General features: G+C 42.3%; 1 protein-coding gene across 2 annotated transcripts in view; it reads left to right on the forward strand.

Annotated features, from left to right (window-relative positions):
• The window catches only part of ptn (pleiotrophin), a 46618-nt gene extending 28655 nt beyond the window's left edge, over positions 1-17963 (forward strand). For both annotated transcript variants that reach the window (XM_084346239.1, XM_084346238.1), the window contains 4 exons: positions 2964-3058; positions 3902-4075; positions 7767-7928; positions 17081-17963. In XM_084346239.1, the coding sequence (XP_084202365.1) occupies positions 2965-3058; positions 3902-4075; positions 7767-7928; positions 17081-17136 (486 nt within the window). In that variant the 5' untranslated portion in view covers position 2964 and the 3' untranslated portion in view covers positions 17137-17963. Of the gene's footprint in view, positions 1-2963; positions 3059-3901; positions 4076-7766; positions 7929-17080 lie in introns of those variants that run through there.
• The last annotated feature ends 472 nt before the right edge of the window (positions 17964-18435 follow it).

Raw genomic sequence — 18435 nt, forward strand, 5'->3', positions numbered from 1 at the left:
GGGAGACGGGAGTCTGAAGTATTTAATCAAAACGGGGTTTGTCTGCGTGCTGCCACAGTCGGAAATGTATAAAATCAAATCATGTGAAGGATTCAGGCGACTTTTCCTGGCAGGCAGATTACATGCGCTGCCAGTAGGCTCGTTATGAAAGCGGGGAGACATTAAATCCTAGGTGAAATGCACTACAATAACATCCAATAATTAAATATAAAGTTTGAATACCTGATTTAAATTTCAGAGGCTTTCGCCGTCCTTGAAATCAGTGATTCCCAACCAGGGGTACTTGTACCCCAGGGGGTATTTCTTCTGTTTTCAAAGGGGGATGTGGAGAGACTGGAGAGCAGCTCAGCTAATATATAAAAAACTTGAATTATTATCTGATGGCAACAATACACCCACAAATTGAAACAGATATTTTAAAGTGGAAATAACTAACTTTTCAACTTTCCCTGTGGTATTACTGGTGGTCACAGCACGAGCAACACGGCTACCGCTAATGGCCGGGCTACTGTCCTAAGCAAGAAACAACCGATTTGACCTAGAAACCCCCGATCTCAGGGTTTGTTACCTACTGACTTGTAGAAAGGATGCCGGTTTTGAACATTCCTGGGTCCCGCTGGTAAGGTGGAACATATATCAGCGGGGGAACAGACTTTGACACGACACCTGCGCTCTCCTTTGAGCGAATGTCCATTCGTTTTCACTCTTAACTCTCCCTCTTCATCCGTCGGCATTTTCTTTTGCAGTGTAGAGTTTCCACGGTTGTTTCAGTTCTTCCAACGTAACCTGTGGATAGCGACCAGGGAAAACAATGCCTCTTCCTGTTCTGGTTGCGCAGTGGCAGACCTTGCTTCCTTTGGGCCGTAATTGGTCCATCTGGGAAGGCATGTTATTTAAAAAAATACGTGGCAGGTGATCGGACAAACTGTCTGTCTATCTCGGGCTAAAAGAGCGATACCAACAGCGGAGCCATCGAGAAAAGTCTTCAGTGCTGTTCTTTGCTCTTCTTTCAGTCAAATATACTTTACAGTTCTGGTATAACTGATCCTATAACAGCTACGCTAACCATTTTAGGGAGCCGTCGTTGAACAGTTGCTTCTATCCCTGGTCACCACACCAGTCAGCAGTACTTCCTTGTAGGACGCTGATTGGTTCGAACCACTGTGATTCGGTCCCAAGAGCATCGCCTGAAGCGAGATTGTGTGCGAACTCTCAAACCATCTGCTTGCATAGTAATCTATTATCTCCACTTTGATATGGTTGTCATCCAACATCAAGTTTGAAATGAATTCAACTGAACACATGGAAGATAATTAGTGGTGCTGAAGAGTTCATCGGAGAGGGCTTTCGGAGCACAACTTACAGAAAAGGTTGGAAACTTCTGACTGAGACTTAACTTGTGTGAAGAGTGAAACAAAAGTTGGGAATGTATGTTCATCCCGCAACTGGGCGAGGTGCTCGGAGCAAGCTCGTGATTAATTAAAAATGCCAGACTGAATCTTTCAACGGGAATTTGAGTGCAGGAGCGTTTTTTCTTTTTTTTTGGCATCAGCGAGGTAATTGCCTTGGACTCATGCTGTCTCTCCTCTCGGAGAGCGCTGAGAAAAAGAGGGAGAACGCAGGAAAGTGGAAGAGAGGTGGGTTTTCTGCAATAATTTCATCACAGCGCATTAGGCAGGTGATAGTGACAGTGGCAGCTTTCTGCTGTTCGAGAACCAGCTGGAGGATCAAACAATAAAAGGAAGTTCAGATTCTGATAATAAAGAGTGCTTTTGGGATTTTTTCAAACAAACATTAAGCACATAAAAAAGTCACAGCAGCTCTGTGGAAACAAGAGAGGACAAAGAAACAGAAGACCAGTGTTTTTTAATAGAGATCTCCCTGCTCTTTTCTTGCTTTTTTGCAGCAGGTGTAATCCTGAGCAACTGCCTCAGATTAGTACAAGTCTCTTTATCTTCTGGCAGCTTAAAGTGTGTACTGATGTTGGAATAGCCGTTATTTACTTGTGACTTCATATACAGCCGAGTATAACTTCCTTAAGGAAAGAATCCCACCAATCCACCTAAATTACTCTTCAAACATTTGTTTTTCCAACGTCACAGGTGCCAAGATCCAACGTTTCCTCTCCTGATCCACACAGCATTGATCTAATACCCCATACTCTCTTTTTCCAAATTAAAATCTACTCTAGTGAAGTCATTTTTGTCGAAGGCAACATGAGCCGAGCGATTACTGTGGTATTCAGGCTGCCATTGGTAAATTAATTCAATTCACCATGACAGTTATGTAGAAAATATGACCAATACCCTTAAAAATGCCCTGTTGGATGCACACAAAGCTTGTTGCTAAGTAGCAAACGTGCTGGATAGTTTTCCTTCCTCGTAAATCATTAGAAAAGATGATGTTTTTGAACATTTTAAAACTTTTTTGCACCCATGTTCACTTCAGCGCAGTCTTCTTATTTTCCTTTTCTGGGCCCATGCTACTTTTCTTGGGTCTGTTACTGCCACCTGTCGATTGGTTGAAAATTGTGAAACCATGCGTCCCTTTCTGTCGATAAAACAATAATTAACACACTTTCTCCTAAATGATTAGGATGATCACGATACTAATTTTGAATCTGTCAGACCTCTTGCTCCGGACCACAGGGGGGCAGAGAGTATTGAGCGTTGTCAAGTCAAGCCTGTACGGCGGCTGTATCTACCAGTGACAAGCTTTCACAGAGATTGACAGCAAACGCGGCGGTGACTGACAGCGTACTGGCAGCGCAGACAATCAAAAGGTTGATATTGGAATCCGGCTCTGTAGAAACGACACCAGATGAGGAATGGGAATTCCCCAGGCTATTCCTTCGTCTCGGAGGACAATTATTGCCTTTTTTCTCTTTTCCTCCAACAAACAGCTCAATGCGTCAAGTTCAGAAAAGTCACGAGTTCTTCTCTCACGTCTCGTCTCTCTTTCAGAATGAATGGACAGAAGCAGTGGACACGAGTGGTCGTGATGGCGCTCCTGATGCTAACGGTGATGGCAGCTGAAGGAGGCAAAGCAGAGAAACAAGGTGAATCTTATAAAGCTCAGGGAAGATTAATCAGCTATAGAAAAATCTATAGCGTTATATAGTTAATCTATCGAGACCCCTATGCTGTTTAGTATGAAATGAAATCCATATTAAATATTAAGTTTAACATACCAAGAAGACAGAAATGCATAAAATGGAGCTGATGCTCCCCCTGATGTCAAAGTATGACTTTTCTTTAGTGATGGGGAAGCAATGTGTTTCTCCAATGAAGTGACATACAGTACACTGCCATCACTCCCCAAAAGGCTGCACTGTGAGAAAGATGTCCCTTTAACAACTTATTTAGTCGGACACAACTCTTAAAAATGGATTAAAAAAAAAAAAAAAGCCTTTGGGGCTAATGCAATTTGTCTCCTTTGAGAGTTACAAACAGCCATATCTTGCAAAGGAGGCAAAATAAGTCAGATAACTCCCACTTGGGTAAAGAAAACAAGATTTATCCTCATTTAAATTCAAGGGGAAAAAGTTCATTTGCATTGGAAATTAGCGCAAGCACCTAAACCCATTACATCTGAAATAATTTGAAAAAGCCCAAGAGGGACTAAATACTTTCACACAGTAAACACTGCAAGTTGCAATTCCCACTTCTTGTTTTTCACAAAGACGACAATTTGAAGACGTTTCATATAATCAGATCTGCTGATGTAAGACGATCGTGTCTCGTCGGACCTCAAACTCGACTCCTGAAACACAGAACGCAACACTTTTAGGCAACAAACTTGAAGTCAGAAATTCTGACCTGTTTAAAAATCCTCGCATGGCCACAACTCTGTCTCTAACTTCAACTGTGGTGAAAACCTTGGTGTGTTTTTGGTCCTGTAGGAAAGAAGGAGCGCAAGTCGGACTGCGGGGAGTGGCAGTGGAGTGTGTGTGTAGCCAACGAAGGCGACTGTGGACTGGGTACCAGGGAGGGAACACGCACCGGCACCGACTGCAAGCAGACCATCAAGACCCAACGCTGCAAGATCCCCTGCAACTGGAAGAAGAAGTTTGGAGGTGAGGGAGGACAGTTGAGAATTCACCACGTATTTCTTATTACCAATCTCAAAGTGATAGTCCAACTCTGTATCACCGGGCAGAAGGAAGCGTGCAATTACTCAGTGACAGTGTCTAAGCTAGCTAACACCACGGCATCTCGTGCTGTCATGACTTCGAGCCTCTCGTCCATGAGGAGATGCACACAATAGTTATTACATGAGACTGCTCATACCGAGGTTCGTGGGTTATCTTGGGTAACTAGGTCATGATTTCTGGAAAGAAAACCCAGCAACTCGCATCAAAACACTCTAGATGGATAAATAGCACTACAGGTAAGGTCATTTTGGGGTGAACTGTCCCTTTAAATATCTACTTATGGAAAGCATGTAAATAATCTATGACCACTGAAAGATCAGGAGAACTTCCCTCTATTTGTACAGTTGCATGGCTCCCAACTCTCTCCACCCCACACCCTCCCCCCTCCCCCATGATGTATGCCGACCTGTCACTCAAATGAACAATGGTCCCATTTTCACAATAGGAATGAGTAAGCAAGCTAATTAGAGGTACAACAGAAATGTCTGCTGCGGACGTGATGCATCGTCATGGAAAACACAGGAATAATCATTCCGCTTTGTCATTTGCTTTTTTGGGATTGAGACTGTGCAGCCCTTCACAGCTGAAACGTCGTACAGTGACAAGCCTCGGGGAGTTGCGCTCCCCCAGCAAGGCCTGTCAGGCAGGAACCTGGTGCTCTGCAATGAGCCTGTCACGAGTGATGAACACACTGCAGGAAATAATGGTGCTGCTAACTGGCTATATAGATTATAGCAGCCAAAGTTTTGGGGACATGGCAATAAGTCACATGCCTCTGGCCTTTAAATCGTAGAGAGATATTTGAGGGAAACGACAGAAAATAGCCCCTCATGTGTTGCAGAGGCTGCAGACTGAGCCAGAGTCTATTTCATTTTGGGTATTTTTGCAAATGAATAAATAAATGAATACTGTAACATTTGGTGCCTACGCAAAGTGCGTCAGAATTGGTGTGAAAAGACCCTGTAATCTAACCCTGGCAGCCATATCCTGGTACTGCTCATTTAAAATGTCTGCCATTGATGTAAAGACCATTTTGAGTTGTAGGTTAAGTACTGGTACATAACATATTGCATGAAGGAAAAACATTATGTGGCCTTATGTACTATTAGAGGAACCTTGTATAACAGCCTAACCTTGGATTACTGCCAGTCGTTGCAGGAGAAAGAATTGGCATCCCGCTTGGCAAAACTGTTACGTCTGATCACAATATTAAACTCTCAAAAGATCCTTAAAAATATGAGGGGAAAACTAGGTTAACAGTCAGTCTGCAGCACATGGCCCAAATAGGTTTGTAACTCACAGGAGTGCGACACAACAAAGCGAGGAGAGAATAAATGTGCACAATAGTGTCGAGTCGCGGTTGCCAGAAGCGTGACCCCAAAAAAAAAAGAGGACAACAGTGTACGGCAGGTGATGTGGGTAACCAGCGCTACAGCTAATGGGCGTCTGTCCAATAGACCATAGAAGTATTCGCACAGTGAATGCGTACAAAGCCCGGAACAGGAGTGATGTTGAAAAGGGAACACTATTAAATCTGACAGATTTTATCTGTTTCTTCAACACTTTGAAGTCCAGATCCCTCAGTGAAGGGCCACATCACCTGTTCTACACATCAAAGTCAGTCCACGTGTCATGACAAGCGCTGCTCAGTTTGTCAGAACAGTTTTATGACGTCTTCAGTGGATTTTGGAGGAGCTTTCACGAGTCTGTAAATATGGTGAAACAGTGTTGTATTAGCTTGGGCGAGGAGACAACAAATTTGAAAAGCTATACTCTTATTATGTGTCTGGTCCAGGGGCGTAAAGAGTGTTTGCTGGAGGTGGGGGGGGGGGGAGCATCTTCAAACTCGGCCTTCATTTCGATCCAAGCGACTCACCTGTAAAGTTTCATGACAGACAGATTGACAAGGAGGGATCTGATCTGGGTTATAGTGATCTGCCGGGGCTGTGGAGAGGGCCTCTTTCCTTCTTCCTACCCCCACCTTCCAGCACCCTCGCTCTGATGACACCCACCTTCGAACTCTGCCTTCATTTTATCAAACTAAACTGCACCCCATCAAGTTTTTAAGACAGACACATAACACCTGGCAAAAACACTCGCTCCCGCGTTAGCTCATGCGACAAAAGGTGTCTACCAGTGTCAAAATGCAATGAGTTTTCACTTGGCCCGTGCTACCTTCCACTAACTTTCACGAAATCAGGCCAGTAGTTTTTCCATCATTCTGCTGAAAAACAGAAAAACAAACTAAAAACATAACCTACAACCCCATAATCCTTCGGGGAGATCATTATAGTAATAAAGCTGTGTCATCTTTGCACAAACTGGCGCTGTTGCAGTCTTGTGGACATCTTTTCCATCCTGAAAATATTGCAAATGATCTCACTAGAATTCCCAATTTTCAGCTCACCCACCGCTACACACATATCTGCTGCCTGATTTTAAGATTCTTGATCAAACTTCTTCCAATCAATCTGACATCTCATCGCACGTACAGGGCTCAGGTTGCATGTAGGGCTACTGACGAGTAGGCGTGCACAACCAGTTTTTCTTTGCCACCTTGAATGTGACACCTTAAAGGAGGACGTGGGCTGCCTGCCCAACTCCCATGAGCCGGCGAGGAAGCCCTCTCTCTCTTTCTCGGAGACAAATTATGGAGGCGCTGGGTTTTTAAAGTTGGATGCTCGGAAAGTCCCTGTAGGATTCTTGCAACAATGGCCCTGTCACTCCCCTCTCTCCGCTCGCAGTCCCTCCTCTCCTCACCCCTTCTCTCCCCTCTCCCCTCCTCTGATGAGCACCCTGGGATCTCGGAGGCAGTGACAAGAGGGTCCGACGCTTTCATGTGAGAGGAAGCCGAGGAATGAGTGTCACGGCCTCGAGGGAGCCCGGCTAGAGTGGCAACAAAATAATGGAGGGAGATATGAGAGACACGGACATACAGTTACACAAACACACACTCGCGGGCACACACATGGCGCTTCTTCAAACACATTTCTATAATAAACACCGAGCACTGCTGCTATTTTCCCGGAAGCAATCTCGCATCCGCTGGGGCTTGAGTTTAAGGTGGGTTAAATTTGATATCAAATGAAAACACGTATGTGAAATTTATTTGAGGTGCTGCTGAGAGTGCTTTCACTTCCACGCTGCTCAGATTGTATCTGTTCATTATTTCCAGGATGAACAGGAGCCCGGCTGTTTTTGATTACATTCATCTGTCAGCGGGCTTCATCATATAGGAAAATATAAGGTCAGAGCTGTGAAGCATCTGCTCCTCTTAGCAAAGAGGTTAAAGCACCTTCTATTTTGTTGTTAATAAGAGCGTCTGGTGACAAGCTCACTCTGTAATCTCGGACACTTTCTATTGATAGAAAGGAGACAATAGCCAAGTAAATTAAAACCGCTCATCAAACAGCCATTCTCCTCAACCTCAAGGGGCTTGTTTCCATGACTGATTGCGAGCGACTGTCTTTTAAAACAAATATCGGCGCTGCATTGTGTCATTTTTTTTAACCGGGGTGTCTGCTCGATCGCTCCCGGTACGAAGCCACCTCGGAGCCACTTCACCAAACAAAGGCGTCTAATTAAGTATCTGATTTCTTTGTGTGCGCTGTAGGGGAATGCAAGTACGACTTCCAGGCTTGGGGGGAGTGCGATCTGGCGACGGGCAAGAAGAACAGGACGGGCGTGCTGAAGCGAGCGCTTATGGATGCGACCTGCGCCACCACCGTCACAGCCACCAAGCCCTGTGGGAAAGTCCCCAAGACCAAGCTGCAAGGTAAGCCGAGAGGAATTTATCATCGCTAGATAAAGTGTAACTCTCGCTGGACGCGCCGAGCCTGCGGGCAGCAGCGGGGTACGCTGAAGTCCTGTTGATGGATCACCAGGTGAAGATACATTTTACCGGTCGGTCTCAGAGGCATAAACAATATGTGAATTTTAAACAGGCACTTCAAGCACTCAGGGCTTCCTTTGTCTTACTCCTTACTGTACACATACATCATATATGATTAGTTTATAATTTTGATAAGAATTTGCAAAAAAAACCCTTTAATGTCAAAGTATTGTCAATTAATTATAAATATATGATGTAAAATAAGGGGGTGTATACTTTTTATAGACACTGTAAGCGCTAACTCCTTGGAAATATGTCATTTTCTAAAATTCCTTTAACAATGTGAAGTTTGTCAACACATTTGAGAGCTCTGACCCCTTTTATGAGTGCGAGGAAGAGGACCTTTTCTTCTAAACCAGCTAAAGTTGTTGAACAAATGAATGAAATATCTGTTTTTTTTACTAAAACCTTGATTCAATTCAGCCCAGACAAAGTCAAGTCTTTTATGAGACTTGTTCAGGGACTTTAATCTCGACAGGACTGTTGAAACACACCACCCAATGTGTACTACGGTAGCTTGTTTAAAAGACGGAAATGTTATTTACTTTCCAGAGAAATCCCGCGTCATGCGGTCGGCTTGGATCAAAAAGCGAGGCCCGTGCAGAAACAAACTCGTGATTTAGGAGAAGCATCGTTCCAGTTCTGTCTCGCACCGTCGAATCACTGTAAACAGTTACGGGGAATGTTAGATCAGTCGGTTTGTTTAATTAACTATAGCTGAAGGGATGTTTACCAGTTCTGTGTCTCTGTTTCTTCAGCCGAACTGCTGATGTTCCTCCTGACAAGCTTGTGTATTTCTGTGCCGTTTTTGGAAGATCGCCGTGTTTCAGCTGCAACAGCGCAGGTCAAAACCTGAAATAAAGGTTCCTGCGTTTCATTTTAATGATGATAAATTAGCGTCGGTATACATCAAGGTGTATTTTGAACCTCCGCTATCCTCTTTGTGATAATTACCGTGTAAGTTTGACGTATCTTGTCTCGTGGCAGATGTCAGGCTGATTGCATCATTGCTAAACGGCAAATGATTTTTTTCTTTTTTCTCAGGCAAATCCAGCTCTAATTCACATTCACAGTCAATCCACCACCGGCGTGATGGAAATCCAACCTACTTAAGTGCTAAGTTGAAGCTGTGAGTGACAGTGTTAAAGCAGGGGTGAATAGGTTAACTCACTATTCAGCTGTAATTACATGCTTTTAAGCTTTTGCTTCACTCACGTCAAAGCCGGGGAGCTCGTTCTGCTCCTACACTTCCCACAATCTATGGAAATGGCCAGACATCGGGGGAAAAAAACTCAAGTTGGCGCAAGATTCGAAGTCATCGGAGAGCATTAATGTGGACGCATGGAGAATATATTATCATCCTCTCGGAGAGATGGGTGTAAAGCTGCCGATAAGAAAGCGCCCGATCCGTTCCAAGTGAGTCCGTGCCCTTTTGTTAATTATGTAAACAAGGATGTAACTGACCCACTGTGGATGTCCCATTGTCCAAACAGGATTATAATGAGTGCAGAATCGCTGCCAACGGTCGTAAACTGCGCCCTTATCACGCTCAGCAGATGACATGTGTGCACACAAGGTTTGCACGCGGAGTTTGCTTAACCTTAACGTCACTCCGATCGAACGGCCAGTCAGGTGCGGTTCGTATTGACGTAAGACAATGTGAGCACTTCTGAGACGGTTTGCTGCAGCTGTAACACATCTGTCTGCTTGTCTGTTTGGCTTTCAGCGGAAGGAATCTGTTAAACTTTTCTCTCGGTAGTGAATCATTAATGCATTGTTGACAGGAAGTTTCTTGAGGAGCTACTGTACTCGCTATCAGTGTTCTTCCATGTTTTCCTGTGAATATATGGTACCGGACGCCACTGTTAAACATACAGGGATGTATGGATTTATAGTAGGAAGGTGTGTAGAAGTGTGGGTGATTTTTTTTTTCATTTATTTTGTGAGATGATTCATTTTCACTGTAAATAAGTGACTTTAATTTGAAAAAAATCGAGGAAACTATTACCTCAAAATGACCAAGTAGACTAATAATTTTAAGGTGTTAAAACTTTTTAGCTCTTACAACTTAAATTAAATATACTTTACTTTACTTCCTGACTTTTTTAAAGTAAAGTCAACTTAAAAATTCAGTGTTTCAAGGCAAAACAACAGCAGCCGTCGTTTCAGCAAATGCCCAATAATGACACGGTTATGCTAAAATGATAAAGACCTCTTGAATTATCACTCTTGTCCGTTACAAATGACTTCTTCTTCTGACCTGAACTCGACTCAAGCCTGACACGGGTAATGTAAGCTGAAGTATTGAGTTTGTGCTACGATGTCACACCTACCTGCTGCAGCCAGAGGCGTCCATGTGTCACTACAAGGCTGAATTCCTAGTTTTCTTGCTGTTGTAGAGTCACACAAGTTTTTATATAACCAACAACTTTGTTATCATTCGCAATGACATCTCCCCGCCAGGGTTTTCAGTGGTCGGTCCATCACTTAATATCAGTTCTCACTTGCCAAGGAGATTATGTCTTCACACGTGTCAGTTTGTTGGTTGGTTTGTTGGTTTGTGATCAGGATTACACAAAAACTACTGAACACATTTCTACGAAACTTGGATGGAGGATGGGCCCCGGCCTAGAATGGACCCCATTAACTTTTGGTGGTGGTCCTGGAGTTTTTTCTCACTTTATTTAACTTTGTTACAGGGTGTTTTTGTCATTTTCTTCAATTTCTTATAGGGAATAATGTAGAGATGTTGATGAAAAAAATCATGCATATTTAGGTGGTGGAGTACAAAAGGGGAGTGTTGGGCCTTGGAGGAGGTATGCGCTCTACTGGGTGTCATTGTAGTTTACACTATATTTTCACTAAAAGAACTTGAAAGCACCACGTCAGCTATCATGACTGAGCCTAAACCTTTGCTTTTGCTATCTTGTTATCAAATGTTATTTATGTAAATATAAAGAACCTGACACCGAACTGATTAACTTAATCACTAGATCCTTTCAGGTGCTATTGTACAGCGTAGAAATTCAGGAAAAACCTAAATAAAAGTGTAAAATCAAAATGTAAATACCTGTAGAAGATGCATGAATGCATTCACATTACACTTTGATTATTCTGCTTCGCAAATGTAATCCATCACGCTCCATTATGCAAAAGTATCGATGTGAAGATTCATTTTTAACGTTATGAAATGCAAATTAAAATGTATATATTCAGGTGCATTCCTGTGGACGTGTGTGAATGCAAAGGGGAAAATGTGTTTGGTTTCCAGCCATGTGTACCTGCGTACCTGCGCACATCCATTCCAATGAAGGCCAGATGTGTGGATGTGGAGTGACAGCCTAAGAGGTGTGAGAGCTGTGGGCAACAGAGAAGCGGTGCGAGGTTGACAGTGGCCAAGATGAAGGGAGACAGTCGGGAAGAGAGACCTCGCCATGTGATTGCAGGATGTGCGGTGCGATTTCCCATGTCTGCCAGTTGGAAGATAAGCCCTGGGAAGCAGAGAGGTTACTGGGAAAAAGAAAGAGGGGCTGCTGTGCACAATGAGGTGTGTACGGGAAGGGAAACTGTGGATGCCTTTCTGTGTCAGGGGATGGCAGAGATACAGTCCACAGCAGCGGGATCAGAGGGCTTATGGAAAAAAACCAAAAAAAAAACCATAAATGTTTGGCTTCGGAGTGACTGAGATGGAGAGAGGGGAGGCTATCTAACCCCCCCGGCTGGGAGCAGAGATCTGCCTGGCCGAATCTGCAATTCTGAACAGCCACCTTGGGTATGGGAGATAGGTTTCCCCTGACTGCGGCAGGTTCCTGTGACGGAGGTAGCATCTGTCATTTGCAGATTCTGGAGGAGACAATGCTAAGAGGCGCCTTGGGAGCGATCTGAGATTCAGAGTTGCGTGTCTTTGCTGTCTAGCCCAGGTGAAACACAGACCCTGCGGAGCGAAAGAGAGAACAAAGAGTGACAGAAATGAAACATTATGAATGCCTGTAGAAACCTCAAGGTCCCCGCCTTCTCTTTTGAGCAGAACAGGAGTGAGAAGCTGCGTGAGGGAGTGTTTGGACGCCAGAGTTGATTTCAGGCTCAACAAAAGGCTCTGTTGAGATATTTCTGGCGTGTCTGAATTTGGTCCGAGCCGTTTTTGTTTGTGCTATTGTTTCTGGACGGACAGGCGGTGTTCTGGGGTTTAAACGAATTTTAATCAAAGACATTCATTCAGAGACACACTGAGTGTAATATTATTACACTCACTCCATATTTCTGTGACACAAAGGCTGACAGTAATTGCAGAAACTGTAAATTTAAGACAGGGAGGTTGAAAGTTTTCAGGCTGGCCAGCCAAACTACGTGCCCTCACGCCAGGTTATGTCTTTTTAGGCTGATTTGTCCGACCTTAAATATACCTGACACACCATCAATCTCCGTCTGATGACCTCCTTGAAATTATCCAAAGACATTTTTGGGATTTAATGACAAAGTGGAAGGAAAATGCAGTACTTTTTTTTTTTGTTCCAACTAATTTATTAGTATAATAAATGAGTATATGAATCCTATAATTGAGATTAAAACACCTCTCTTGTATTAAATGTGTAAGTGGCTGTCTCCTTGTGACAGCTTTTAATGCAGTTTGCTGCAAATATGACTTTTTTTATTTTTTATTACATATTTAAAAAGAAAAAAAATATTTTTGGGGGCATTAATTCTGTAATTAGACAGATGACAGTCAAGAAATGACAGTAAATTAACGTAGAAAGAGAAGGTTAGGACATTGATAGCTGGTGGCTTCACTCTAATTCCAATATAGGGTGACGTAATTATATATGTATAGGCCTATATGGTAAAAACAATGTAGAGATAGAAGAAGTTTTACTGTAGATATTTAATTAATTATTAATTGCTCCATTACAAATAAAAATACATTTGACATTATCTTAGTAATACCTAAAGTATAAAAAGTAAAAGTACTTAATGGTCAATGGCCCTTGTCATTGCTGTATTATTTATTATTATTATTATTATTATTATTATTATTATTATTATTATATATTATTGGGTTATTCATGTGGTGTGCAGTGTTCTGATGTTGCAGCTAATTGAGATGGAGATGTAATTTAGGTTTGGCTGCACCAACAAGAATTTAAAATGAAACCCAAACCTTCACTGATGTTGCATCAAACATTTAAAATGAGCTTAAATTAAGAAAGTTTATATTTAAACCTCAGTTTAATGTTTACTCTAAATCTTAATTCAAATTTAATTCTATTGCACCAAAACCGTAAAAACTACGATGCAGCATTTAAACTGACATCTGAGGAAGCGTAATATAAAACGGCTGCTCCTTGGGGATAGATTGAACAAAAATAATTAACTTCCTTGAATAAAGCTAAGAGACGGACTCAACCCAATTAAGTTTCAATCGAGCTGGAGCCGAAAGCGAAGATTGAACCAACTGTCAAACATGGACCTGAAAGAAATGCAGCTGTGCTCCAACTCCTGGTGGCCTTGGATTGCTTGCCACCAGATGTTTCGAGAAGGTGGATGGGGACAAGTTTGGCCCGCACAGCTCCACTGTCTACTGAATTGTTACCAGAGTTAGAAACCAGAGCCTCTGCTGAGCCAACATGCGTAGAGCTAACTTTTTATATAAGGTTTTGTTAAGGAATAGCAGCTGTGTGGTTTCTGCCTTAGCTCCTGACAGGAGGCACATTTATTCTCAGTTTATTTCCTTTTTGACTGTGGGTAAGCAAGCATCTCCATGTTGATTGAACTGGGATTAATTTTGTTTAAGTTCGGAATTAAACTAAATGGAGATTAGTTTTTAAATGTGCAACAGAGCTCTGCTTATTTCTTAAATCTGGATTTACTCACTTTAAACCTGGATAATATGCCAAATTCTGATTAGAACTAATCTTAGATTAAATTAATCTTTGTTGCTGCGACTCCGTCTTAATATGTTTTTGTGTCGGATATTAGTTACTTTAAGTGTCAAATATATTCAGCGCACACTTAATTTTGCCGTTAACTCAGTTTTGGCCCGATACATTCCCCACTGTGGTTTGAGCTCAGGGCAGCTTTGAGCTGGAGGAGACAGAAACAGGACTGATTATGAGTCTGTGTCAGAAGCAGAGAGGAGAGCGAGCGAGTGGCGGCATGTAATGTGCAAATGCAGCAGAAAGCACTCCTGGTATGAGAGTCCCCATCTCACATATGGAGCAGATACAACAGGGCGAGAGTGAATCCTTTTCCTCCATCTCTCTCCCAGGAGAGCAGAATGTGCTGACAAAAACACCAGGAGGGAGGTAGGAAAAACAGAAGAAGGGAGAGAAATATTAAAACAAATGAAAACAGCGAAAAACAGAAGGAATTGGAAGAGCAATATCTGTATTTGCATGGGCGAGAGTGCTTTGCACCTCAAAATCTTTAATGCCCGTTGAAGTTTGCGACCGAGATGACAAGAACAGATTTCTAAGAAGTTTTCCTTTCAGCGCACATGCAGAATGTTAAAAAGGCTGAAACTCGACACCTTTCCACTGTTCAGAGCTACTTGCCGGCAAGTCATTAGAGGATTTGTGAGTCGTGGATGTGTCCTCTCAAGATAATCCATTCACACTAAAAACTAATGCAGGATTTAAGTATTGACAGTCTTTTCATATATTATCACACTTTCATTTCTTTCGAGATGCACCAAGATGCTGTTTTCCATTCATTACTTATCTGTTATTGGATTTTTTCAGGCGTGTTAATCGAATCTGCTTTGATAATGCAATTTTATAGTAGTTTGCCTCTGAAATGGCACCGCTATGAAACTATGCGCTGGTTTTTTATTTCTCGTTTGACACAAATCTCCATTTATATAAAGCTGGTCGAGTTGTGAAATCTAAATAAAAGCGACGTGGGAGGATTTATATTTAGTGTGGGAACTTGATTTGGATTAGGTACATGGCCCAAACAAAAGAGGTGTGGATTAGCTCGGGATGATACCTCTGTTCAACACGTCACAAGCTGAAAAGGTTGCTAGAAAACACCGCTTACAGGGGGAAGATTAGTAGTGCCAAGTGTTGAGGAATACAAACAGATGCATATATTTTGAAAAAGATGATCAAACACACTGAAAAAAACAAAAAATAGTGGGTATATTCACAATTTTTTGAAACATAGGCGAAGTCCCTCCCCTTCCATTGGGCCACCATGAAAAAATATGTATGTCAGTTAATGCGAAAGACAATTTTTGATCCTGTTACAGTTTTTAATAAAACTGTTGAAGGTATAAGACTGTGAAAATACAAAATTAGAAAGACCACAAACCCAACAGACGCGAAAGTGACGTTGTCTCGTTACCCAAAGCCTCGTAGAGCAGGTTCCCCACATTAGTTATCTCACAGAACTGACTTACACTCATTTCATATGGCTGTAGCTGTCAATATGACCAGACTTGTTCTGATTTTCACCTTTTTTGGTAAGCAAGTGAATAAGCTCACCATCAACTTGCGGTTGCTGGTGCTAGCTGTAGGCTCGTAAACACAAGCCGACTGCCGCAAAGGGTGCTTTGTCAAAGTTGGAAACACACGCTGATATTTTTGAGGAAGTCAGATGGTCTGACGTCACCACATCCACCACAGATATCAGATCGAAAAGACAATCTGGTGTTGCAGCAGCAGTTTGATGTTTCTGTGGTGAAACATTTAAAGAGCTCTGATGCTGAACTAATTAGCGCGATGACATGGAAGCTCTTCTCGGCAATGTGATGAAAAAATCATCACAGTCATTATGATTAAAAACATTCGTGAAATAATGACTTACTTATCTTGAAATAATGACTTAGTATTACAAACTAATGACTAAAGCTGGGCTCAGACGAAATCACAACTACTGTGTCGTTAGTTCAAGAAAGTTTCTCATGAATACTCCAGAGGTTTTTTCCTTTTTTTTCCCCATCACGCCGGCAGAAAGGGCATCCACACAATGATGCATGTTATTAAATGATTAACTTCACTCGCATCACTCGTGAGAAAAACCAGCTAAAAATTTGGTCTGGACGTCGATTTAGAAACATGAATACAAATGTGAGTTATAACCCAACTCTGTAATTTATAATAGCTTATCTTTAATGTAAAAAATAATATAAAACCACATCACGGCCACTGTTACTGAACCTTACAATAACATATGGTGTGATTTCCTATAACAAGTGTGGCAGAGTTTTGATTTGAGCCTCTGTGCAGACTGGTAGTGAAAGACAAAACAACTGAAACGGAGCACGTCCTTATGCTGAGAGCCATAAATTAAACACCAGGACCCTGAAATGGAATCCAACCATAGTTAATTTATACAGCTGTGTTTTCCCTGCTGCAAATGTTCGAACTGCCTCCCATGAAAAGGGGCCTATTTGGCCGGGAATCATCTCATTTCACGACGAAAAGCTCTTTCAAAAACGTTGATTTCCATGTAAACCGTATCTATAACAGGCATATGTTCAGAAGAGGAAAAAAAGACGCGAAGAGACGGTGGCGGGTGAGACGGACACGCATGCATACAGACCAGCAAATACACAGAAATAGCTCGGGTGATTGACAGTCCAACAAACAGCTAGCCAGGAGCTAGGTAGCCAAATCGCTGCAGGTTGTGCTCTCTTCCGGTTCACCAGAGCGGAGAGGCCGCAAAGCAGAAAAGGGGAAGCCGTGGACTGTGGCTTCTGTCATGGCTGCCAGGTACCAATGCACTCTTGCGGGAAGTTGATAAAGCTGGTTTTTCATGGGGCACAGACACAGCCACCAAATCAATCCCCAGGAGAGAGCGGGAGGAGGGACCGCATACAGTGTCACGGCACTAAACCTGCACTCTGGCAAATAAAAACTAATTAAAAAGTCCTACGGTTGATTATTGCAATCTGAAGCGGAGCATCTGTGCTCTTCATGGACACAATGGGATTTGTTTATTTTTCAAAAAACATCACCCCGGGCAGAGAGAAAAATGTCTGAGTAAACACTGAGGGTTGTAACTTTTTTTTTTTTTTGTCTCTGGTGTGCTTTTTGCAGATGCAAAGAAGCAGAAGAAGGAAGGCAAGAAGCGAGAGCGCGCCCAAATGGACTGACGAGGTTTGTTTGCACCGAGGAGGGAGGAAGAAGAGGGTGGAAGAGAAGACGTCCACTGCCCTGTTGTCAACACGGTTCCTCTTTATATGTCCTGTAGGTTGACCGTAGGGAGCCTATAGAGCTTTTACAAAAACCAGTGGAAATAAGACTTTTAGAGATGTTTTACTTTTTCTTCTTTCTAGCACCTGATAAGAAACAACTCGTATGTTGCGATAGAAGATATAATACTCAGCCATAGGGGACGAATAATGAATATGGAAGAGATCTGTGTACTAGCGTTCTTACCTAATGATGTTACTTCTAGGATTATTTTCTTCAGAACCAATTGGATAGGATTTGTGATACAGCTGCATAGCCTAACTCTTAATTTGGAAAAGTCTTTGGTCCATGCCCCGACTTAATGAAGCTGTTTGTTCTAAACATTCTTAATTAATTTGAGCAAAAAATCTAAAGTTATGCATTTTGCACTCTGGGCTCAAGTTAATGGTCAGACTTTACCCCATTTACTCTGTGCTATGATATTTCTCCTTTTATTTCTTGTGAGAATAAACGTAAAGCTTGTTCTTTCCTGGGGGGGGGGGGGGGGGCTGCATGAATTAGATATCGTCCAAGTGTGCAAAGCGGTTACTGTTTTTAGTTTGTTTTTCCTCCTGCTGCTCTGTTGTACCTCAATTTATACCCACTGATTTGTATTCTCCAGCTCTTGGCTGTAAAAAAAAAGAAATAAATAAAAAATTAAAGTGCTCAGTATTGTAATCCTCAGTTGGATTTAACATTCCCCTTTGTGTCCTGTTAAGTTTCTGAAAATAAAAATGAATAAAAAATACACTTAGAGGCATGTTTCTCTTTGACGTTGTGCATCTCATCCACTGACATATATACAGTAGGTGGACAATGCAATTGCCATACTGCGTTTGTGAAATCGTTTGGAGACACAGTCTGGGCAGCAGTAATCGGGTGGTGGAGCCACAGTATGGAGTTCCTGCCCATACATCCGCCTGCTCAAGCTGTTGATCATGACGTCACACCCCCTCTTATTGCATCAAATAACTAATTAAAACCAAAAGGATCAGAAATATTGACACTTGACATACGTAAGTGTGAAATGAACTACCTGAAATACATTTTTAGTTCGGCTCGTGACCCATTCAACATGAATTATTGTTGAGTAAGTCACATTAGTGATGTGCCGTCATTTACGTACTTACTTGTCATGTAACTTGTCATGTAACTTGTAATGTCTCATTTCTCATTCTACAAGTTCTCTTTCCCAACTTGTCAAATACGGTAGCTTGGTC

This window comes from Pagrus pagrus (assembly GCF_965226575.1).
Source record: "Pagrus pagrus genome assembly, chromosome: 23".
In the NCBI taxonomy this organism is placed as follows: Eukaryota; Metazoa; Chordata; class Actinopteri; order Spariformes; family Sparidae; genus Pagrus; species Pagrus pagrus.